Source organism: Globicephala melas, chromosome 3 (assembly GCF_963455315.2).
Source record: "Globicephala melas chromosome 3, mGloMel1.2, whole genome shotgun sequence".
NCBI classification, from domain to species: Eukaryota; Metazoa; Chordata; class Mammalia; order Artiodactyla; family Delphinidae; genus Globicephala; species Globicephala melas.
This window is the reverse complement of record NC_083316.1, coordinates 162,390,414-162,414,815: the sequence shown is the minus strand read 5'-3', so window position 1 is coordinate 162,414,815 and position 24,402 is coordinate 162,390,414. Positions and strand designations below refer to the sequence as shown.

The 24,402-nt window shown below is 51.8% G+C and overlaps 1 protein-coding gene across 2 annotated transcripts; it reads right to left on the bottom strand.

The window, feature by feature from the left end:
- Positions 1-863: 863 nt before the first annotated feature.
- YJU2B (YJU2 splicing factor homolog B) lies at positions 864-14,141 on the bottom strand. 2 transcript variants are annotated; one of them, XM_030879894.2, is made up of 11 exons: positions 14,095-14,141; positions 11,434-11,520; positions 11,119-11,343; positions 9,672-9,725; positions 8,131-8,213; positions 6,373-6,428; positions 4,638-4,698; positions 4,018-4,160; positions 3,750-3,922; positions 1,462-1,600; positions 864-1,351 (listed from the first exon to the last, which is right to left on the bottom strand). In XM_030879894.2, the coding sequence occupies exons 3-11, from the start codon at positions 11,119-11,121 to the stop codon at positions 870-872; spliced, it is 1,194 nt and encodes a 397-aa protein (XP_030735754.1). In that variant the 5' UTR covers positions 11,122-11,343; positions 11,434-11,520; positions 14,095-14,141; the 3' UTR covers positions 864-869. The 2 variants fall into 2 exon arrangements, with proteins under 2 accessions (XP_030735754.1, XP_069901414.1); XM_070045313.1 differs by having other exon boundaries at positions 11,119-11,308; positions 14,095-14,112.
- Between the last annotated feature and the right edge of the window lie 10,261 nt (positions 14,142-24,402).

Sequence of the window (24,402 nt, the reverse complement as noted above, 5' to 3'; positions counted from 1 at the left end):
CCCCGCGGGGAGTAAAGGCCTGCGGGCTGGGGGCCACCACTACCTCCGGACAGGGCACATTACAAGTTCAGCGGAATTCAGCCAGAACCTCAGCCCCGAGAGGTCCGTATGTCTGGTTCGTTCACCACTGCATCTCCAGCGGCTAGGATAGCGTCTGGTGCACTGCAAGCGCTCCGTTAATATTTGTGAAATGATCCTTCTCCAGGATTTAGGGGGAGGTGCTGGGCCATGAGTCACCTGGTGGATGCTCAGCTGTTTTTTTGCTCAGTTTACTAGTTTCCTTCAAAGGAAGCAACACGCTGGGGACTCTTTCATGACCCTTCCAGGGTGTCCCCATGGGTGGGGGATAATGAACAGCCCACGCCTGTGTGCTCCATCCCTTTCTGCATCCGGCCTGGATCCCGAGCACCCCTGCTGTCCAGTCCCATTTTCATCCTTCATACCCAGCCTGTGCCACCTCCTCCAGGAAGTTGGCACCGATTACAGGCCAGCCTGGGCTACTACCTTTCAACTCTCATCAAGCTGGGTGGGGACCCAGGCTGTGGTCACAGCATCAGCATTGGCTGATGAGATGCTGGGCAAGCTTAGTTGGGTTGCGGGGGGAGGGGTGCAGGCATAGCTCCTGGGCCCATCTAGTAACCTGAGGCAGAGGCAAAGAAGCAGGGTTTTAATGCTGGGAGGTCGGGGGTCCCACAAGGCACAGACACTCTCTCCAGGACCAAATAAATAACAACTCCATTACTGTGAGGAGGTGAGGTCTGGGGAGGGTGGTCACTGAGCTCTCCAAGGGCTGGCGGGTTAAGGGGCTGCAGCCTGTGAGGGGCCTCCTTGGTGGGTCTTGGCCTCCTGAGTGAATCTGGCCCCCAGAATCACTCACTCTCCGAACCGGAGTAGTCAGCCACGAGGGAGGAGCTGAGGCTGCAGGGCTGGGGTGTGTCCTGGGGGTTGGCTGCCTCCTGGGAGGAGCCTGGCAGGGGCTGGGGCCTATCCTGACAGCTCTCCTCCTGCCCCGGTGGCCTACTGTTCTTGCATGTCTTGGCTGTCTCCTGAGAACAGTCTCGGGGGGATGTGGGCCTGTCCTGGGCGGTCCCCTCCGGCACCCGTGGCTCCCCAGACTTGGGGGTCTCAGCTGTGTGCTGAGGGCTCTCTGGGACCTCCCGGGACCGCCGCCGCACAATGCCCAGGTGCCCCACGGTGATGGGGGAGCCCGTGGGAGCAGATCTGCGGTTCTGGGACAGCTTCTTCAGGACACTGCTGGCTTTGCTGCTGCTGGCGCCAGGTCCCGGGCTGGAGGGGAACCAGGAGCGGCTGATGATCTCTGTCCGCTTGAGTTTCTGCTTGTCCTCATATGCTGGGGATGGGGAGAGGGAGGGGGGAGGAGGAGGTCCAGAGCCGCCCTCTGCCCGAGCAGCCCCCCATCTCCCCCCACCCCGACCCCCTCGCCCCCTGGCCCCCACGCACAGTCTAGGGTGTGGAACTTGAGCAGGGCGGCCAGCCTGCGGTCATCCTCTGTCTCCGGCACCAGCGGGATGTCCAGGCTTGCCTTGGCCTGCAGGGCCTGGTCCCTCTCTTCCTCCTCCTGCATGGCTTTTTTCTTTTCCTGTGTTGGGGAGAAGGGGTTGGGGAGGGATGGTGGGTGTCAAAGCCGTGCCTCTTTGCCCTCTGAGCTGGAGGGGAGAATCTCTCCAGTGTTCAGGGTCTCAGTTTCCTTCTCTTCAAGCTTATGCGAGGAAAAGGCCTCACACAGCGCTCGGGACATAGAATTTGTTCAACAGCAGGAGACACAATCATTAGTATGTGTGCCACTGGGTTCTTCACTCATTCATTCTTTCCACAGATATTTACAGAATGTCTTTCTGGTGCCAGGCCTTGTTCTAGACACTAGGGACACAGCAGTGAGCAGACAAAATCTTTTGCCCTGGTGGAGCTGACATTCTAGTGGGTGAGCAAGACAAAGTGGTGAGGAGAGAAAGAATGCTGGGAAGAGGGTAGGAAATAGGCAGCGGGTTCAACTTTAAATGTGGTGTGCATGGTAGAGGGGAGAGTTAGGGACAGCATCCTGAGAAAATCATGTTTGAGAAAAGGTGTCTGAGTGAGGGAGCCATGTGGGTATCTGGTGGAGGGAACAGCCTGTGCAAAGGCCCTGAGGCAGAAGTGTGCTTGCCAGTGAGGCGGCTTATGTGGCTAGAGCAGAATGAGCAAGGGAAAGGTGGAGATGGGGGTAAGGAGGGGAAGGGGAGGATCATTTGGGCCTGGTGGGCCAAGGGGAGGACTCTGGCCATTGGGAGCCACGGAGGGTTTTGAGCATAGCAGGGATGTAATCCCACTCAGGCGCTCACTGGCGCCCCCTGGTGGCTGTGAGGGGAACAGCCTGTGGGACACAGGGCATGAGCCCCTGGAGACCAGGGTGGAGGGACTGTGCTGGTCCAGGCAGGAGATGATGGAGGCTGGGAAGTGGTCAGAGCCTGCCAGAATTTGCTGACAGATGGGGAGAGGGGAGTGGTGGTTATAACAAGAGGACCCAAGGCTGACTCTGGGCTTTATGGGCTGAGTGTCCGGAAGGACAGAGATGCTTCCATTACTGAGAAGGGGAGGATGCAGGCAGGGCAGGTTAGGGACTGATGGGGCTCCTTGGGATGTTACGTTTGAGGGTCCTTAGACCCCATTCGGGGATGCCCACAAGGCAGGGGACACCAGCTCTGGGCAGAGGCCTGGCCAGAGAGATACACTTTCAGTAACAAATAATTAGTAAGAAAACCCACAATTTTACTCCTAATAATAACAACCACAGGATGATCAGAGAAGGTGATGTGAAAAAATGGGAGTGGCAAGATGATGAACATGCAGCTTGTGCCTTGTGGGGTCGCCCGGGATGCTCCTGCCCGGGCTCTGTTTGCAGGCTCCAGGGGTGTAAGCTGCCCCGCAAAGCGAGGCAAGAGGCAAAAGTTCTCATGTTCCCAAAGGACGTTCCACTGCCCTGTCGGATGCCCGCGAGGGTAAAAAACCCAGGTCTATTATACTCCTCTGACCCCAGACCCCCACTCCCTGTGACTTAGCTCCACTGAGTATTTTTGGCACAATTGTAGTAGCCATTGTGTCACTGACAGCAACGCCCTAGGGTGTCCTCCAGCTACGACCCTGTGCCCCTGGGGTCGGGAGTCTGCGTTTGCACCTGCGCCCTCAGTGGCTCTACAAGCAGGTACAGGTGTCTGGCCCAAGCATTTACATGTTGAGATAGGCATTATACATTTTATAGGTAATTTCCTTTTTTATCTCTAGGGATTTGACTCTAGGGATGATTGTGGAAATTACGTGGGGGTGGGTTGTCAAACTATGGATTTTGTTTCAGGACAGCTGAGCGGGCCCATGAAATATGTTAGGAGCTGATCGGTGCCCTCCTGGGCCTCTGCCTGCCCCGGCCACGGGGGGGTGTCGGGACTCACTTGTGCCCCAGCTTGAGGATTTCTTCCCTTTGAGAGGCTGCTGTGAGGGCCAGAGTCCCCAGGGGAAGGGGCCACATGCTTAATAGTAGCTGCTGGGCTAGATGCCTCCGTGGGCGCTGTGATGTGGGGATGTGGTGGCGAATGGGGAAACCGCGGGTGAAATGACCTGCCTATAGCTAGGATGTGGTAGGGAGTGGGCTGGACCTGGGTCTCAGCCTGCTTTTTGATCTCCTCGCTGCACTGCTGGTGATGCCAGGCCACCCCCGCCTGCCCGGGGTCCTGACTCCGGGCCGGAGCCCTGCTCACCCGGAACCTTTTCCGCAGCATGCTGTTGAGGGCGAAGTCGTCCTTCCAGGCGCTCTGGGCCTCCTGGATGTGGCTCAGGGTGGGGAGGGCCTTCTTGAGCGTGCTCCGGTCGGCCTCACCGTGCTCCAGTCGGAACATGGCATCTGTCTCCAGCTTCTGCTTCTTCTCGTGCTCTGCGAGAGTGAGAGCGGGGCTGGGCCTTCAGGGCCCTGGCTCGGGGCTGGGCTCAGGGCTGGCAGTGGGCTCGGAGCCCACGCTGGGCGCTCACCTGTCGTCAGCACCTGCTCGTTGTCTGCCATGTCCCAGCGCTCCTCCTTGCGCTGGGCGCCGCTCACGATCACGTAGTCGCAGTTGGCGGGGTCTGTCTGCATCTCGATGTAGTTGACGCAGAGGTGGCATTTCATTCGGAACCTGGCAGGGCGGAGGGTGATGGGTTAGAGTCAGGACACTGTGGCCTGCTTCCTTCCATCCGTGCGTGTCATCAACTAGTGTTCACGGAGCACCTGCTACATGCTGGGCTCCATGTCCGGGGGACAGCCGTGGGTGAGACAGATATGGTTCCTTCACCCCGGCACTGACCTTCTGTCTGGAGTTTGTTCACTTGTTCATCCATCCATTCATTTGTTCGTTCGTTCATTCATTCAACAAACCCTCCTGAGGGGACGGAGCAGAGCCTGCGGGGCCTTGTGGGCCACGGGGAGGACTCAGGCTTTTACTCTGAAGAAGGTGGGAACCATGAAGGGTTCTAGGCAGGATGTGCCCTGACAGACCATGATGGTTTCCAGGAGACCTCCCAGGGAATAATCATCAGGCAGAGGGTAGAAACTTCCCTCTGACTCAGACTCCTTTGTAGCCCCCTCACCCTGCCGCCCACCAGGCTGCCTCTACCTGTAGATCGGGGTCGTGTAGTAATTGCCAACCTTCTTCTTTTCTGCATTGTAACGAACACCTAGGAGGAGAGGGAGAGAATGAGGCTAGGGCTCAGGCCACCCTCAGCGTCTTTTCCTGGGGTGGGGAGCAGATGGGGGTGGTATTTTACTCCCCTGCAGGGGAGACACCTCTGGAGGACACTGAAATTCAAGCACAAAAGAGCCATGTCTAGGCTGCGGGATGGGTGCTCAGGCCACAGAGGAGGGTGGGCTGGATGGAGCCAGAGGGCCTGGGTTCAAACCCTGGCGCCACCCCACCGGCTGTGCGACCTTAGGCCAGCTGCCCTGGCCGTCTGGCCTCAGGTTCCCCATCGATTGGATAGGGATGCCTATGACGCCTACCGCACAGGGCTGGTGTGAGAACTGCAGAGGCTATTAATACACACGGATCGCTTAATACTGGGCCAGGTGCTCAGCAAGCATGCAAGAAGGGTTGGCTTTTGGGAATTCCCTCCCTGTCGGTCCAGTGGTTAGGACTCCGTGCTTTCACTGCCGGGGCCCAGGTTCAATCCCTGGTCGGGGAACTAAAATCCCACAAACTGTGGGGTGCGGCCAAAAAAAAAAAAAAGGTTGGCTTTTATTATTTTTCTAGAGAATCCAGGTTTTTGTTCCTTTTTCACTAATTAGATGGTATATTCTTGACTCTTATCTTGCTTACTGAGTGAAAAAAGCTTAAACTAGAAAAACAGAGCTTGGGGGGGTTGGTGGTGTGGCCTGGCCGGCTGTTCCTTTTCTGGGGGGCTGCTTCTGTTCACGGCCCTGAGGTTGACCCATGTGTGGCGTCAGGCTGCGCCCTGCTCTTTGTCGCCTGAGCGCCTGGAGGCCTTTGGGGCAGATGCCCCTTGCTGGGTCTGATCAGGGGCATGTGTTGGGGGGAGTCATTCCACTTCAGCAGTGGGGTGGCCTGGCCCCTCTTTCTTGCACTGGACCCTCCTGCCGAGAGCTGCCGGCTCCTGTTTACAGAGCGAGCTGCTGCCCTGGGCCAGGCGCCGTGGGAAGGGCGGAGGATCCCTGTACTATAGTGGAGGGAACGGAAGCCAGGAGGGTCAAGTCACCTGCCGCAGGCCTCAGGGCTGCTGAGCAGGGCCGCGGACCCATGTCTGTCCATCCATCTGCGCCCCTGTGGGCACGATCAGGGGTCTGAATGCTCACGTTAACAGTAAGGGTAGTGGCAGCAGCAGGTTGAGTTTACGAGCCCTCGCACATGCCACATGCTGTGCACTAAGCACTTTATTTTTTATTTATGTTTGGCGGCGCTGTGCGGCTTCTGGGATCTTAGTTCCCCAACCAGGGATCGAACCCACGCCCCCTGCAGTGGAAAGCGCAGAGTCCTAACCACTGGACAGCCAGGGAATTCCTTGCACTAAGCACTTTATATGCCACACAGGCGGGCACTCATACCACCTGAATTTCACAGATGGGTAACTCGAGGCGCATGGTGGCTCAGTCGCCTGCCAAGGGTCACCAGCTAGGAAGTGGCAGAGATGGGATTTGAACCCAGAGCCTCCTAACCGCTCTGCCACGAGGCACCCACAGCCCACTAGGCACTTGAGCCCACTGTCCCCTACTCGACTCCTGACCGGGACCCCCGCAGAGACGGTCTCTCATGGTGCCCAGCAGTTAAGGGGCTCGCTGGCCGTGGGGCTGAATGGTGGGGGTCAGGGTGGGGAGCAGGGGAGCGGGCGGAAGCTCACCCATGCCGATGTGGTTCTTGCAGCCGTCACACCAGATGTTATAGGGCATCTCAAATCTACACAAACAGAGAACAGCTCATTTGTCCCCATCCACGTGGGCTCTCCCAGGATCTCCAGGTCAGCGACTCTGGCTGCAGTCACATTGCAAAGGGCATGCAAGTGGGAGGGTAAAGAACGGTGGTCATTCCTGCAACCAGGCCAGGCCCATCACGTGGCTCTCTGGCCAGCTGACCCAGTCTGGGCGAGCGTCTCTGCTGGGTGCTGCCCTGTCTTCCATATCCCACCACGTCAGCTACACAAGTTTCCAAGCAGAGGAGGAAGCAGGCTTCAGGGAGCACTGGTGTTTGATTCCAGTTTAGCTAAGTTGTTGTAGTGACACCGGGTTTTTTTTGTTTTTAATACATTTATTTATTTACTTTTAGCTGTGTTGGGTCTTCGTTGCTGCGGATGGGCTTTCTCTAGTTGCGGCGAGCGGGGGCTACTCTTCATTGTGGTGCGCGGGCTTCTCACTGTGGTGGCTCCTCTCGTTGCCAAGCACAGGCTCTAGAGCACAGGCTCAGTAGTTATGGCTCACGGGCTTAGCTGCTCTGTGGCATGTGGGATCTTCCCGGACCAGGGCTTGAACCCGGGTCCCCTGCATTGGCAGGTGGATTCTTAACCACTGCGCCACCAGGGAAGTCCCTGGGTTTCTTTTATCCAGTTCTATTTGCAACGTGCAATTCTGGTAAATTTCCATTAACAGCAGTAATGGAGCTTCTCTTTTAAAACAGAACCATTAAGTCATGAATAATGAGGTGAATTTAAGACACTGTACAGATGAGATGAGGGCTTGGCAAACAGAAGGCAGGGTGGGTGGCTGGCTCTGGAGTGTGGAGGCATGGCGGGAGTTGGAGGTGACCTTCAGCTCTGTGACTCTTGAGGCCACTGCTGAGATTTGCATCTTGACTACTTTTCCATAGATGTTCCTGCCTCTGATGGTTTTGTCACTGGATGCTCTGCTCAGGCCCAGGGCGGACCCCAGAGGCTGAGGGCAGAGTTCATGAGGCAGAGAAGGAGGCAGAGAGGGGCTTCTGCTTCCCGCCACGGCTGACCCACGGGGTGCTGGCCAGAAATAAGAGGAGAACCCCGGAATAGCCATCGTCCTGGCTTGACTGCAGCAATGGCTGTGATCCTTTATCCTCCCCATGTCCGTGCCCTTTGCAAGATGACTCTGCAGCCATTCCTGTCAAGAGGTGGAGTATGTTGCCCACCCCCTCCCTGCATCATGACTTGCTTTGGGGAATCAATGAGACAGAAGTGACAGGGTACCAGCTCAGGGTCTCTGCCTCAAGAAGCCTTGCATGCCTCTGCTAGCTCTCTTTTGGAACCCGGCTGCTGCTGTGTGAACAAGCCCAGATTAGCCGGCTGGAGGATGAGGCTTGGAACACAGCCCAGTCATACCAACCAAAGCCATGCTGGACCAGCCAGTCCCCAGCCAGGCAACCCCCAAACATGTGAAACAGCCCAGCCCAGGTCAGCCAAGACCAGCCAAGGGCAGCAGAGGCATCCAGCTGAGCTGCAGACTCGTGAACAACACGAGTGCTTAACATGTGCTTATCGTTTTGTTACGCAGCAATGGCTGACTGATACAGCAACTTTCTGCTTTATGGAATTAAGACCCTGCAGCACTGGGCAAAATCAGGGGGTGCTGAACGCTCCTTAAGGTTGACACCAGGTGGCACAAAGGGCAGGGGTCCTCAGGTGATGCCAGGGCCTTACCTGATGATGAGGATGCCCTGGGACAGCTTCCGAGCCCGCTCCCGAAGAGGGTGGCTGTTATGGTATCTGTTGAGTGAGCCATGCTGTGTGGAAGGGAAGAGGGAGCAGATTAGCACTGCTGAGCTGGGGGAGCTCAGGCCCTCTCTCACAGGCCGAGAGAGACCTCATTCTTATGTCCTGCTGGGAGTGTTAACAGCAAAATGGGAGGCACTTAGGCTTTGGTGAAGCAAGTGGGCTTGGAATCAGGAAAACAGGAGTCTGCATCTTACCTCTCCCATTTAGGAGCTAAAAGAGCTGTGTGACCCTGGGCAGTGACCTCACCTTTTGCCTTCCACAGCCCTATGAGTCAACTGGGGACGAGGATCATAATAATTACCTCCAGGTGTTGTGGGATCAGGTGAGATGACAAGACCAGCAAACCTCTGCTGGGTACTTTAAGTGTGTCACCTCACTTTAATCCCTCAGCGTTTCTGGGAGGTCACGTTGTTTTGTTTCCCCTTCGGACCTATGGGGAGACTCTGGTGTAGAAAGACCGAGTCATGTGCAGGGGACCACATAGCTGGGACATGCTGATTCATTTACTAGCCCCTTACTGAGCGCCCACAGTGTGGGGACACAGAGGCAAATGAGACAGATGAACATCCCTGCCCTTGAGGCGCGGACGTTCTAGAGGGGGAGATGGGGGGCGTCCCTGGTGGCGCAGTGGTTAGGAATCCACCTGCCAATGCGGGGGACACGGGTTCAGGCCCTGGTCTGGGAAGATCCCACATGCCGCAGAGCCACTATGCCCGTGTGCCACAACTACTGAGCCTGAGCTCTAGAGCCTGCGAGCCACAACTACTGAGGCCCGCATGCCTAGAGTCCATGCTCCGCAATAAGAGAAGCCACCGCAAAGAGAGGCCCACACGCTGCAACAAAGAGTACCTCCCGCTCGCTGCAACTAGAGAAAGCCCGCGTGCAGCAACAGAGACCCAATGCAGCCAAAAATAAAGAAATAAAATAAATAAATAGAGGGGGAGATGGATAATACGCAAATAAATGGGTGACGCATCGAGGAGTTAAGAAGGCTACGGAGAAAAATAAAGCACTAGGTCATGCGATAGAGAACGAGAGGGTGGTCAGGGGGGCCCTCTGTGAGGAGAGACCTAAAGGAAGGAAAGGAGTCTTGGGGTCAGAGGGAGGGAGAGGTTCCAGGCAGAGGGAACAGTGAGGAGGCCAGACGAGCTGGAGCTGGGAGGGTGAGGGGATCTGACCCAGAGGCCGTGTGTGGGACCTCATCCTGGACTCCACTGGAAACACACCACACCTGACACTGGGCATGCTGGTGTTTACATGGGTCATTGACCAGGGTCACACTGACCACCTGGGAGGGAAGGCTGCCCCAAGACTCAGGTGACAAGCGCAAGGCAGGGAGACCTCGGGGGCTGCCCGGGCTTCTGCAGCTGTGGTTCTGACTCCAGGACGGGATGAAGAGCGTGGGGCCCCTACCCGGCGGGGTCGCTATGCTATCATGGACACGGAGAAGGAAGCCTGCCCCTTACCTTTGTAGGGTTGAAATCCGGAGGGTAGTACTTGTTTACGCCTTTCCTTTCACCCTGGAAAGCAGAAGAGAGACGTGAGTCAGAGAGGGTCCTACAGGAGACCTACTTGTGCAGCCTTGAGGGACGAGACCTGGACAAGGAAGACAGGGGTATCCTGGAGGATGGCCCAGGGCTCCGTGTCCCATCGAGGACTGGTGACTTGGGGGAAAAAGCCCCACTGTTGGGAATTCCCTGGCGGTCCACTGGTTAGGACTCAGCGCTTTCACTGCCGTGGCCTGGGTTCAGTCCCCGGTCAGGGAACTAAGATCCGGCAAGCTGAGCGGCTCAGCCAAAGAAAAACAAACAAAACAAAACCCACTGTCGTCGCTGTGGAAAATTCCGCAAGGGTTAGACTCTCCTAGAGCCATGGCTTTCACAGTTATTTTGGGACCGTGACTTAAGGTAAGACATATTTAACCCCAAATACACAAGCACAGGTTTCAGGAAAGAATGCTCACCCAGCTGTGAATCTCTCTTTTAAATGCTGACAGCCAACTGCTGAATTGACTTATTGACTTAACGATCCACTGAAGCAGTGGGTCTCAAACTTGGCTGCATGTTACAACTACCCGAGGAGTTTCTAAAATACTGATGCCTGGGACCCACGCCCAGAGGTTCTCCTGACAGAGGACCTGCTCTAGGGCATGGTGCCTGGACGCAGGGCTTTTCCAAAGCAACCCCGGAAAACACGTGTGTATACACATCCCTGTACATACAGGTCCATTCACAATAGCCAAATGGTGGAAACAACCCAAGTGTCCATCAGTGGATGAAAGGATAAACAAAACGTGGTCCATCCATATCATGGGATATTATTCAGCCATAAAAAGGAAGGAAGCTCTGATATATGCTGTAATGTGGGTAAACCCCGAAAAAATCATGCTAAGTGAAAGAAGCTGGATACAAAGGGACACATGGTACATGATTCTATTGATATGAAATGTCCAGAACGGACAAATCTACAGAGGCAGGAAGCAGACTGGTGGTTGCCAGGGGCTGGGGTGGGGGAACGGGAGTGACTGCTGTTGGGTATAGGGTTTCCTTTTGGGGTGACAGAAATGTTTTGGAACTAGACAGAGGTGGTCACTGCAAAATATTGTGAATGTACTAAATGCCACTGAATCATACGTTTTAAAATGTTAGTTTTATGTTATGTGAATTCCACCTCATTAAGAAAAAAAAAACAGGAAAAAAAAAGAAAAAAGCCCCCCGGGTAATTTTAGTACACAGCAAAGTTTGAAAACCACTGCACCCGAAGACCATGATCCAGAGTTTGAAAATACCTGAGAGCTTGGGGACAGGGGTGGGGAAGGAGACTTTTAGGGGAGGGAAAGGGCTATTCAGGGGACCCCTTCCCTTCACCTAAAGATCAGAAGACAAACCCAATGAGCACAGCCTGTCTACTCACCATCTTGGAAGCTGCCTACTGGTCCTCAGCTGCCACTCAGCCAATCTGAAAAGACGATGAGACACTGCTTTGCCGACTCACTGCCCAGTGCCACCCTCCTGGACAGCCTGGCAGACAGTCGCGGCTTCCCTGTGAAGATGCGGTGGGCTGTGCGTGGTGCTGGTGGCGGCTCAGATGATCCTCTCCGCAGCTGTAGGAGGCATCCAAGGAGCGGCGTTTGTCTGTCTGGAAAGGGAGTGTCCTGTCCACTCTCCATCCAACATATATTTCCCAGCTGACACTTCTCATCCCTCCATGGCCCCCATCATTGCTCACCTGGACGAGTACAGTCACCTCCTCCCTAGGCTCCTGGCTCTGCCCTTGACTCTCACGGTCTGTTCTCCTCGTAAGGGCTAGAAGGATCTGTGAAAATATAAATCTGAACTATCACTTTCCTGCTTAAACCCCTCCAGTGATTCCCATCGCTTTGAGAATCAAGTCAAACCCCTCCCCATGGCCTATGGGGCCCCTGCCTGCCTCTCCGAGCCCACCTTTTACCCCTCTCCCTCTCCCTCACTGTTTCAGTCACACTGGCTTCCTGGCTGCCTTCGAAAGCTAAGCAGGTGCAGGCCAACTGCCTTGAATGCTGCTAAACACCTACAATACACAGGATAACACCCACAAGTGTTGTCACAGGTCTCAGCTCAAACATCACCTCTGTCAGGGGCCTCGTCTGATCACCTGATCTAAAGTCACTTCTTCCCTGGAGCTTCCACCACATCACCCTGTGTCTGTTTACTTGTTTACAGTCTGTCTCCTCCGCCAGGTGCCACTGTGCTACGTCTCCGGCACCCAGGACAGCTCCTGATAAATGCTGGCTTCATCAACCTCTGATAACTGACTGAGGTTCCATAAGACTCAGTGTGGATGACACAGAGACACTGGGAATTTGGGGTTAGCAGATGCAAACTATTACATATAGAATGGATAAACAACAAGGTCCTACTGTATAGCACAGAGACCTATATTCAATATTCTAAGATAAACCATAATGGAAAAGAATATTAAAAAAAGAACATATATATATATGTTTAACTGAATCACTTTGCTGAACAGTAGTAATTAACACAACATTTTACGTTTTTTTTTTTTGTTTTTTTTTTTGTGGTACGCGGGCCTCTCACTGCTGTGGCCTCTCCCATTGCGGAGCACAGGCTCTGGACGCGCAGGCTCAGTGGCCATGGCTCACGGGCCCAGCCACTCCGCGGCATGTGGGATCTTCCCGGACCGGGGCATGAACCCGTGTCCCCTGCATCGGCAGGCGGACTCTCAACCACTGCACCACCAGGGAAGCCCTAACACAACATTTTAAATCAACTGTATTTCAATTAAAAAAATAAAAAATAAATAAAAAAAAAAGAGAGACACTATGAGGGACTAAAGCGTAGTCCAGAATGGGGACTGGCAGATTTTCTCGATTGAGGGCCAGAATTTCTGTCCCAACAGCTCAACTTGGCTCAACTCTGCTGTCACTGCTAGAAAGCAGCCATAGACAATATGTAAATGAACGGGTGTGGCTGCATTCCAACAAAACTTTATTTGTGGACCCTGAAATTTCAATTTCACATGATTGCCACATGTCACAAAATATTATTCTCCTTTTGATTTTTTCCCAACAATTTAAGAAGTTAAATCCATTCTTTGCTGGTGGGCTGTACAAAATCACGCAGTGGTCTGGTTTTGGCCTGTGAGTGTAGTTTGCTGGCTCCTTGTGCTCGAGTCAGGAAGTCTCTGTTTCTGCAAACTTAGCTGCGCGCTCTCTAATAGTTACTGTGTCCTACCTGCTACACAGAGTCCAACATCATTGCCCCATTTACTCTATATTATGTTAGTATTATCTCCAGTTGACGAATGAGGACGTGGGAGCTTAAGTAACTTGCCAGGGGTCAGAAGCTGATAGGAAGGCAGAGCCAGGGTGCAAAGCCCCAGATATAAAGTGTTCCACCATCCCCCCAAACTACTCTCCACCTCGGATCCTCCACCTGTAAAGTGTGCCCCTGGACCAGATTTTCTTAAAGTCACTTCCAAACTAAAAATGCTTTTGCCAACAAAATAGCTAAGTGCCCACCCAAGCTTTGGGGGCACAGTTCCCTGGGCTGGAATCCCTGCTCCATCCCTCACTAGCTTGGCCAATGTCTGAGCCTCCCTGAGCTCATATTTCCCCACCTGTAAAGAGTGGATGACGGCAAGAGGACTTTCTGGAGTTGCTGTAAATGAAATAACATACAAACATGGGTAATGCTTGCACAGAGTAAGTACTCCACTTACAGGAGTTGGGGGTCTTACCGTGGTTTTATCACCCCAGTGAGTGGTACAGGTGGGGCTACAGGGTGGATGTATAGAAATCTCTGGTCCTTGGTGTCGAGAATAATGATAAACCCCACTGGCTCAGGGCATAATGCTTGGGCTTGGATCCCGACTCTGCTTTGCTTGCTAGCGGCTTGACTTTGGGCAAACTGCTTCTCTCTCTGAGCCTGTTATCTTATTTGTAATATGGGGTTTATACAAGTATCAACCTGATGAGGTTGCTGTCAAGACTCAGTGAGTTAAAGTATCTGGAAGAGCGCCTGATGCTGAGTTAAACGTTTGTAGTTCTGATTATTTCTCATGCCAAACCGTTTTACAAGCATCATTGAAAAAAAATCTTCACCAAGACCCAAAGAAATACGGGCTTACTGTCCCATTTTCCAGATGAGGAAAACCTGAAGAGGTATAATATGGGCTAGGGTCAGGTCTGGGGTCGCAGCTAGGGCCCGGGGTTTTGTGTCGGGGGTCGCGGCTGGGGGGCGGGCAGCTCCGAGCATCGGGCCCACGTTCCCAGAGCCCCGCGGCCCCCGGCGCGTTCGACCCCATAGGGCGGCTCCGAGGCCGGGTGAAGCAGTGGACGGACCCCCAGCCGTACCGGGCCTAGCAGCCCCTCTGCCCGCCTGCACTTACCTGCCCTCCTCCTGACGTCACTCCGCGCCCGTCCCGGAAGTCCCTGCTGGGCGCGTAAGGGGGCGTGGCGCACTCCCCGCGTGACAGGGACGCCTGCGCGAGGCGGGGCGAGGCGGCAGCGCAGCGCTGACTGGCTGAATGTCGAACACGCCGCTCGCTCACAGCCGCCGGAGTGGACCAATCCGGGCCTGCCCTTCCCAACTGCGCGCACTACACAATGCCCCACCCTCGGCCCCGCCCACTTTGCCTGACCCAATCCGAGGACCGCCTTTCTGATGATGCTCTCCAGAGAGCGGGATTTCGCCAGCTGAAGCGGTGGAGCGAACTCCAGCTCCTGGGCCAAATCAAACCAGCCCCTTGTGTTTGAATGGCTAGCGAGTTAACAAATGTTTTTAAATTTTTAAATGGTTGGGGGGGGAATCAAAAGAATAACATTTTATGACTTGTGAAAATCAAATGAAGTTCAAATTTTAGTGTCCGTGTATAAAATTTTATTGGAATCCATCTGCGCCCACTCATTTACCTGTCTGTAGCTGCTTCCCCACTACAGTGGCAGAATTGAATGGTTGTCACAGAGCGCCTATGGCTCATGGAACCTGAAAATGTACTGTCTGGCCGTTTACAGCAGTGGGTCAGCCCTTGTCTTAGAACCTTCAGATCAGCTTGATTTTGCCTTCTGCACAGGGCAATGGCTTTTGAATGTACTTTTGTGCCTTGTAGAGTTTAGCAAAATCTGTTTGTTCATTTGTTCGCTCAACAGCTGTTTACTAGGTGCCTGCTATATGTCAGGGGATTATGGAGCAAAGGACACACCCTTTTCTCACTGATGAGGCTGGCATGTCAACTGGAAATTTATCGAAGACAGTGTGAAAAATGATGACACTGGTACTGCTACGATTGCTACTATTACTATACTATTTGGTGCCAGGCCCTGTTCTAAAGCTCTCAGAGGTCAGATCTCGTGTAATCATAGTGCTGCCTATGGAGTGCTCACTACTCCCCAGACATCATTCACCAGTGCTCACTATTCACATGAATCACCTCAGGGAATGCTGATTCCAGGAGATGGATACTCTACCATTTTCATTTTACAAATGAAGAGACAGGCCCAGAGAGATTAAGCAATTGGCCCAAGGTCACACAGATAGTGAAAGGTGGAGGATTTGTCTTACATCTGCTGACACTAAACCTTGTTCCTTTAACCTCTGAGCTATACTGCTTTGGGTTGTATGCATTAAACATAAGGGCTGTGGGAACCAGGAGGAATCTTTAACAAGGGTCGGGTGTTTGGGAGCGGGCACAAGTGAGGGTGAGCAAGACCCCTGTGATGGGTGACACCGGAGCTGGATAAAGAGAAGCCAAGCAGAGGAAGGGGGGGGCAGGGCAGAGGAATGCTCACAGATCCTGAGGAACAAGATGGAGCTGCACTCAAACCCCAGTAATCTTGCTTGCTACCTCTGAATTTTGGTTGAGTCCTTGTCTTGCACCTGAAAGAAGAGCTAGTGACTGAAAAGCCACAAAATACTCCCTTGTGAGTAATATTTTGGTGAGAAGTGTGAGAGCCCTGGGCTTTCAAGGGACATGTAGAGCTTCACTCTTTTTTTAAAAAAATCCTTTATTTATTTTTAATTTATTTTCGGCTGTGTTGGGTCTTTGTGGCTGTGCACGGGCTTTCTCTAATTGCAGCGAGTGGAGGCTACTCTTCGTTGAGGTGCACGGGCTTCTCAGGGCAGTGGCTTCTCTTGTCGCGGAGCACAGGCTCTAGACGCACGGGCTTCAGTAGTTGTGGTGCATGGGCTCAGTAGTCATGGCTCGTGAACTTAGTTGCTCCACAGAATATGGGATCTTCCCAGACCAGGGCTTGAACTCGTGTCCCCTACATTGGCAGGTGGATTCTTAACCACTGCACCACTAGGGAAGTCCCGAGCCTCACTCTTATTACTCAAACACAGCTCAGGTGATGGAAACAAACGTCAGCCTGGGATACGAACAGACTGTCTATAAAGATGCCAAGCGCAAGGCAGTTCCTGTGGGACCAAGGGAACTGGCTCAGGGAGAGGAAGACTATTAGACAGACCGGGCAGGGTGACAGGAAGGGACCTGGATTCTAGCTCTTGGGGACCCTGACCAAGTCACATCACCTCTGTCTGCTTACCTGTAAAGTGGGATATCTCAGCCCTGCCCATGGGAACAAATGCAGTAAATGCCTACCAATGCATTTGTAAAACAGTTTGAAGAGGAAAAGAGAAGCCAGTGGGCCGGGAAGGGCGTTCCAAGATCACGGTGTGTCTTTGGGGGACAAGAGCAGAATGACCAAGGAGGAGGAGACCTCTAAGCACCAGGAAGTTCTTTACATAAAACTGAAACCCACTTCCCTGCTATTGGCACCCACTATGTGGCCCTATTCCTAACTTCGGGGCCACAGAGGACCGACCCCTCTTCCACGTGCCAGCCCTCCAGCTCCCTCCCACCTCTAAGAGTCTGTGGTTCAAGCCTACCTCTGTCTTCATGCCCCAATCACCAACCAGCTCAGAAAGCAGGCCCAATAGGTTAGACATTTTATATTTAATCTGTGACTGTGACCAAAACTATTTGGGGTGCCTGTCCAGCCCCCACCCCTACCTTTGTGTGAGAACGTCCAACCTCCAGAGGGTGCTGCAGCATTTCTATTTATGGCCCATCTTTGGCCACAGCTGATTGGATCAGGGGTATAGATTTAACCCAAGCTGGGCCAATGGGATTTTCTCCTGGCAATTTACAACTGGGATCCAGACATGCACAGGAATCTGCTTGTGGCTTAATCTGAGGACATAGAACTTTGGGACTTAGTGGGAAGCCATCTTTAGCCACGTGCAGAGAAAAGCAGAGATGAAAACCATGTGGTGAGAAAGAGAGAGATAAAGAAATAGAGATAAAGAGGGAAAGAGAGAGAAAGAGAAAGGAATAGAGAGGCAGAGAAAGAAATAGAAAAACTTTCCTTATCCCTGGAGACCTTTCAGTTCTTAAGTGGCTTGATATATCCCTGTATCCCTAAAATAAACTCTCCTCTTTGACTAAGCTAATCTGAACAAGTTTCTCTTTCTTGCAAGCAACAGAACTTTAACAATGTCTGTGTCTAGGATGCAGTGTTGGTATGTGGAATTTACAAACTCCAGATCGTTCACCTCATTTTTTGTGAAAACTGACACCAAGACTAGGGGGCCTCAAACAATTCATTCTATAGATAGAACTGCAAAGTATGAAATAGTTATAGAATGATAAAAATGAAGTCCAAACCAAATTAATCATCTTTTACAAGTGAGCACTGAGGCTGGTCAATAATGCAAGCTCTCTGATTATGGAAAACAAGGTAACAGGATCTGAAATTCAGGGGGCTACAAAACCAGGACGATGGATCTTTGTGCAATCCTACTGCTCTGGGTCTCTTAACATGAAGTTGTGCTTGCAGGTTACTTAACACATTTCCCAGGAGTATCAGAGTTCCAGATTTGGTGGTTGAGGGGGTCTGAGTCCAGAGAGAAAATGAAAGGCAGAATCAAGAACTCGACAAAAGGAAGCTGGACACATTTTCAAATCCACTGTAGACAAAACAGAAAACTCAATGACAGGCCTATATATCTGCCTCTGTCAGATCCTGATGAGATCAGGACAACACTTGGGTTTCTCGGACAAATCCTCTTCCCGGTGCAAGCTGGAAGACAGAGAGGACAGGGCCAGCTCCTACGTGGGCCACTCCTCCAGTGGCCAGGCTCTGAGCACACAGGGCACCCAGGGAAACTTGGTGTCCTTGCCATGATCCTGTAACTCCAGAGGAAGGGGCAGGAGAGGACCTGCAAAACGAGCAAGTTCAGTGCCACACCTCCAATTGTTAGCTACGGCACCTGGCTTATTCTGCAGTTAAATTCTTTGGGGGAAACAAAAATATTGAAAAGGAACATCTGACAGGTAAACAAGGTCTTCCTGTATAACACAGGGAACTATATATATTCAATATTGTGAGATAAACCATAATGGAAAAGAATCTAAAAAAGAATGTATATATGTGTATAACTGAATCGCTTTGCTGTACAGCAGAAATGAACACAACACTGTAAATCAACTTTACTTCAATAAGAAAAAAAGAAAAGGAACATCTGATTAGAAATACGTTTCGTGTGTGAAAAGAGGAGTGTGGCGATGCAGAGGGCTTTGAGCCCACGCAGGGTAGTGAGAGCTACTTAACTGGGCTGCTGTCTTTAAAGAGGAAGAAGACAGGATTGGATTAACTGAGAGAGGGAGCCTCCCTTCCCAGTGGTGGAAGGACACCTTGAAGCCACGAGGCCCCATCATGCTTTGTGGCTCTGTAATCAGAAAGAGAGAACATGGAGCAGGTCTGGACCTTGAAGAGTTCAATGGCATCTGCAAACTACCTCCAAACAGGAAGAATGACATGCTTAACTCAGGCACTGCTTCTACTGTACCAGGTTCAAAGGACTTTTAAAGGAGGCCTGCGCCTTTATGGGTTTAGGAAAACTGGGTTCTCGGGAGCAGCGGGTTCTATTCTTGGCTCTGCTGCTTGGTATTTTAGTTGACCTGGTGTGCCATAGGAAGGGTTTGACAATCTCTTGGAGTCTACTGTTCTTGAAATTTAAGGAGAGAGCAAGGAAGCAGAGATGCAGAGACACTCATAGCATTTCTGGTTTTCTAAGTCTTTTAAGGAATAACTCAATGCATTTTTGCTTGCGGCCGGGGGGAGGTACCAACAGAGTGCATGAGGAAGGCATTTGCTGCTCTCTTGGTGGCCCTGTTGCAGTGGTGCCTTATTTACCATTAATTGCCCACAAATGCAGTTTACTTCATAATGTCCTTCTGACAACCAAATCTGAAGGACACGGGGGCAATAAGCACAAGGGTGCTGTGATCAGTCACAGGTAGGTGGGCCAGAATTTGGGCTAACGCATGCTTTGGTCCATGAAGCCTTAGAGTCTAAGGCAGCGTCGGCAAACTTTCTGTAAAGAGCCAGATAGCTGGGCCAGACAGCTCCGTAGCAACCGCTCAGCTCTGGGGTTGTTGAATGAAAGCAGCCACAGACAGTACGTAAAAGAACAGGTGTGCCTGTGTGCCAATACAACTGTATTTCTAAAACCAGGCAGAGGGGGACTTCCTGGTGGCGCAGTGGTTAAGAATCCACCTGCCACTGCAGGAGACACGGGTTCGATCCCTGGTCCGGGAAGATCCCACATGCTGAGGAGCAACTAAGCCTGCGAGCCACAACTACTGAGCCCGCATGTTGCAACTATGGAAGCCTGTGTGCTAGAGCCCGTGCTCCACAAGAGAAGCCACCGCAATGAGAAGCCTGCGCACCACAGTGAAGAGTAGCCACCTCTCGCTACAACTAGAGAAAGCCCGTGCAGCAACGAAGACCCAACGCAGCCAAAAATAAAAAAGAATAAAAAGTAAAATCAGGCAGAGGGCAGATGGTTTGCTTAGCCATGGTCCAAGGGATCAAACAGGTGAAATCTTTATCTTCAGTGCACCTACAATTCAGATCTACAAGTCTTTTTGATAAAAGCAGCTGCAAAGCTGCTGTGGATAGGATGCAGGGAGGTCCTGTGTTTGGACCATGATCATTCGCTTACTGGTTGTTACAAAGATTTTAACTTCAAATCTAGGGATTTGAATTCGGGCCCCATCACTTCCTAATTCTGTGACCTGGGCACAGTTGTTAACTACCGTATGGCTCAATTTCATCACCCCAAGATGGGGAGAATGATCCTTAAAATTCAGAGTTGTGGAAGAGGTTTCATGGGATAACATTGGGAAGGCACTTAGCATGATGCCTGGTGCTTTAGTCTAGATTCCACCAATGTTGACTCTGTAGTCTTTGGCTTAGAAAATAGGTCTTCCCCTTTCCACTGAATACATGAATTGATGTGTATCAAAATGGGCATGAGACAACCAGTACTTGTAACTTTTGGTCTTTTGCATCTAGGACATCTATGTTGAGTCACTCCATCAATTCGTGATGATAAACACTGTCCATAGGAGAAATGGCCCTAAAGAAAAGAAGTGTGTCCAGAATATCACCCTTAAAATAAATTAAAATCTTAAAAAAGAATGTTTGGGAGTTAGGCTTGATGTAACTGCTCTATACAGACAATTGAAATATGGAAGAAATGGAATGGACCCCCTTACCCATACCACCCCCTTGGCCAAATGGAGACATTTATTTATTTATTTTTTATTTATTTATTTATGGCTGTGCCACGCGGCTGCGAGATCTTAGTGCCTCAGCCAGGGATCGAACCCGTGCCCCGTGCAGTGGAAGAGCAGAGTCCTAACCACTGGACCGCCAGGGAATGCCCAATAGAGACTTTTACTACAGATGGTTCTCCTCCTTAAGGAGTGTGTTGTCCAAAAGAAATGAGTACTATTGACAATTTTAAGAGGAAGTCTCTCCTTTTGTTGCTTCTGAGATGGATCTAATAAAAGCATGGAGACGCTAAGAGAAATTCAGAACTCGGAGCCTTGGGACTTCCCTGGTGGTCCAGTGGGTAGGACTCCGTGCTCCCAATGCAGGGGGCCTGGGTTCGATCCCTGGTCAGGGAACTAGATCCCGCATGCATGCAGCAACTAAGAAATCTGTATGCTGCAACTAAGAAGCCCGCATGCTGCAACAACAAAAAGATCCCGCCTACCGCAAAGAAGATCCTGTGTGTTGCAACTAACACCTGGCGCAGCCAAAATAAATAAAAACAAAAATCTTAAAAAAAAAAGGTGAGTCAGGCATCCACCGTCTGACTCACCTGCATTAAGGTGATGTTTTCAAACAGCGAACCAGAAGCATATGGAACAAGCTTTTGGGATAAGACCAGGATGCAACACAGCAGGGGCGGGGCACAGGAATCAGGCTCAGGGACCACAGAACTGCCCCCCATCCCCCACACCATGAGCCCCAGGTAATCGATTCCTTCACCTCTTGTGACCAGGAACACAGGTGAATGCCGCCCTCCGAAAGTGTGCTGATGACACAGAGCCGACCCAGATGAGGGAGGAGATGCTTTGTCAGATGAGAGAACTGGTGAGGGTAACAGAAAAAAGGGAGGAGGGAAAAAAAGGGAAATGTTGTCTAGTACACCAAAACTTCCTAGAAGGCTGAAACATAATCTTAAACCTCAAGCAAAATATTTAGATTGACTTTATTGATGACTTACCCAAATATGCCTTGTTCAGTCATTCATTTGACACATTTATTCAGTGTTACTAGGTGTCTAGCTCTGGTCTAAGCACCAGAGGTTACTAGGTGTTACTAGGTGTCTAGCTCTGGTCTATGCAGTGATAAACAAGACGGGCAACCTTTGCCCTCTTTTTTTTTTCGGCTGCGCCGCGCAGCTTGCAGGATCTTAGTTCCCCTACCAGGGACTGAACCCGGGCCCTCAGCAGCGATCTTTGCCCTCGTGAGCTTACATTCTGGTGGGCTCAGGTTGCATCATCCTGGGCAGACCATTTTCTATGAGCAGGATCTTGATTCCTCCAAGTTTCTGCTCTTTGAAGTTAGGTCATAGAATCTTCTGACCCATTGCTCCAATATGGCAACTGCAGAGTACATGGAAAGGCAGGTGGATGCTGAAGAGAATTAATTAAAGGGATGATCTATGGCTTTTTGTACGAAGACCAGCCAGGTCAGAATAACTTACGTAGATTCTTGGGACATTCCTATAATTTAAGCATCACATCATGGGGCATTTTATTGTGTTTTTTTGTTTGTTTGTTTGTTTGTTTTGCGGTACGCGGGCCTCTCACTGCTGTGGCCTCTCCCGCCGCGGAGCACGGCCTCTCCCGCGGCAGGCCCAGCGACCATGGCCCACGGGCCCAGCCGCCGCACGGCATGCGGGATCCTCCCGAACCGGGGCATGAACCCGTGTCCCCTGCATTGGCAGGTGGACCCCCAACCACTACGCCACCAGGGAAGCCCTCATGGGCCATTTTAAAAGGCCAGTTTTAATTTAATTTAATTTTTCCTCACGCAAACATCAGGATGTCTTGTGCTTAAACAAGCCCCTGCCACTGCTGTGTTAAACACCACCATAATTTACTTGTTAGAATCAGGAATAATAATGAGTTTGTTTGAGTGGTAACAAAAGCCTGGACGAACTGACTCTTTTCTAATCTCTTTTTTTTTTTTTTGGCGGTACATGGGCCTCTTACTGTTGTGGCCTCTCCCGTTGCGGAGCACAGGCTCCGGACGTGCAGGCTCAGCGGCCATGGCTCACGGGCCCAGCCGCTCCGTGGCATGTGGGATCCTACCGGACTGGGGCACGAACCCGTATCCCCTAGCATCGGCAGGTGGACTCCCAACCACTACGCCACCAGGGAAGCCCCCAAACTGACTCTTTAACATGTTTAAGGGACCAGGCCAGGAGGCTGAGAGAAGTAACAAAAGTAACATTTGGGAGTGAAGGGGGCACTTGGAGGGAGGCTGGGTGGCTTAAATGACTTCAAGGTTGGGGGAGGTATCTTGTCAGAATCTGAGCGTTTCCATGTCCTTAGAAATCATCTCACTGTCTTCATTTGACAGACGGGAAAATCAGTCCAGAGAGCTTAAGTGAAAAGGCTACAGAGTTTGTAATGGCAGAACTTGGTACAGAACCCAGGTCTCCTGATTTTTGCCCAACGCTTATTCCATAGTTGACCTGTCCATTACAATCATCCATTGTACTTCATATAATGCAATTGGGATAACCAATTTCCAGAATATTGGGCTATTTTTAGGGTCTCCAGAGAGAGCGAGAATTAATATATACTTCGGGGCATAGAACATGGTTCATGAATTCAAAATTTACTTAGTGAAAAAGGAATAAATTTATCTGTCTTTTAATTTTTGGCCCTGGTCAGTGGTTCTCAGCTGGGGAGAGTTGTCCCCCAGGGGACATTTGGTTGTGACAACTTGGGGGGGGGTCATGTTCACGGGATCTTGCGGGTAGAGGCTGGCTATACTGCTAGACAGAAACATCTTACAGTGCACAGGACAGTCCCATGATCCGGCCCCAAATGTCAGTCGTGCTGATGTAGAGAAACCCTGCGCTAGAGGCACAGGAACCAAAACGGGAGCTCAGATTGGAATCTGGACCCTGGTGGAGATGCTAAGCGGGCTGAAGAATTTGCCAGCAAAGGTATTGTTTCAAAAGGTAAGCATCTTTGGGCTCTTAAATCCATCACTTTCCCCATCCCGTTTATAATCCGGATGGTATTCGGGGCATTTGGGGCTGCTATCTCTTGCCCTCGCTCCTACTTCCCACCCCCAACATTTAAACACAACCTGCTCACTCCTGCCACGGCACAAGGCTCATCGCACCCCTAGATCCTCCAACGGGGGTTACCCCAGGGTGGGCAGCTTCCCCTCCTCGTTCTGCCAGGCACTGGCTGAGCCCCTTGAGTGGGTCTCACTTCATTTTTCTGGCTTCAGTTTCCTTCCCTGTAAAAAGAGAATATGCCCACCTCCTCGGTTTGTTGAAGGGCATCCCTTCACGCTACTACTCCCACCACGAAGGCCCCTGAGCGCTCACCACGGAGCCCGCCCTGTTTCCAGTTTTATGAATCTTCTTCGGTCTCTGAGGTAGGAACTGTGAATCCCCACTCTAAAGATGGGGAAACTGAGTCTAGCCAGGGACCTGGAGTGCGGTCTCACAGCTGTGAAGGAAGGTGCCGGTCTGGAAGGCGGGTGTCTTCTCCCTGTGACCCCGCTTCCCCGCCAGGCGAGGCTCTCAGAGATGAGCAAGACCCAAGCCAGGGTCTGAGGAGCCCAAGGTAGGTGCGGCCTCCGCAGCGCAACACCAGTCCTCAGGCGCATGCGCGAGCGCCAGTGCGCCGGGGCCTTTGGGAGGCTGGCCAAGTGTCCCAGGCTCTGCTCTGACGCCCGCTCGGTTGTCAGGGCAACCGGGGCGTGGCGGGCCGAGAACTTGAAGGCCTAGGCTTCCTTTGTTCGTTCACAGCCTTTTACCTCAACTTGGTGACGCTTCTCCGAGTTGTTCTTTGTTGTCCCTTCGTTCATTTACTTTCCGATTGGACAGAACCTGATTTTCTATCCCCATGACCATTAAATGACAACCACGGGCGGGCGGATCCCGGCCCAGATCGGGTGCTGGTGGGGACCACTTTGAAGATCTCCCTGTGTCCGGTTCACACCCACGTGCCATTTTTTTCTTAACTCTTTTGCTTTCGTGTACTCTATAATTTATTACCGATATCTATAATTCATCTGACTTCTCCGGCCATATCCTGCGAAGGCCAAATCACGAATCTGAATTTTGTGGAGATGACTCATTGGTG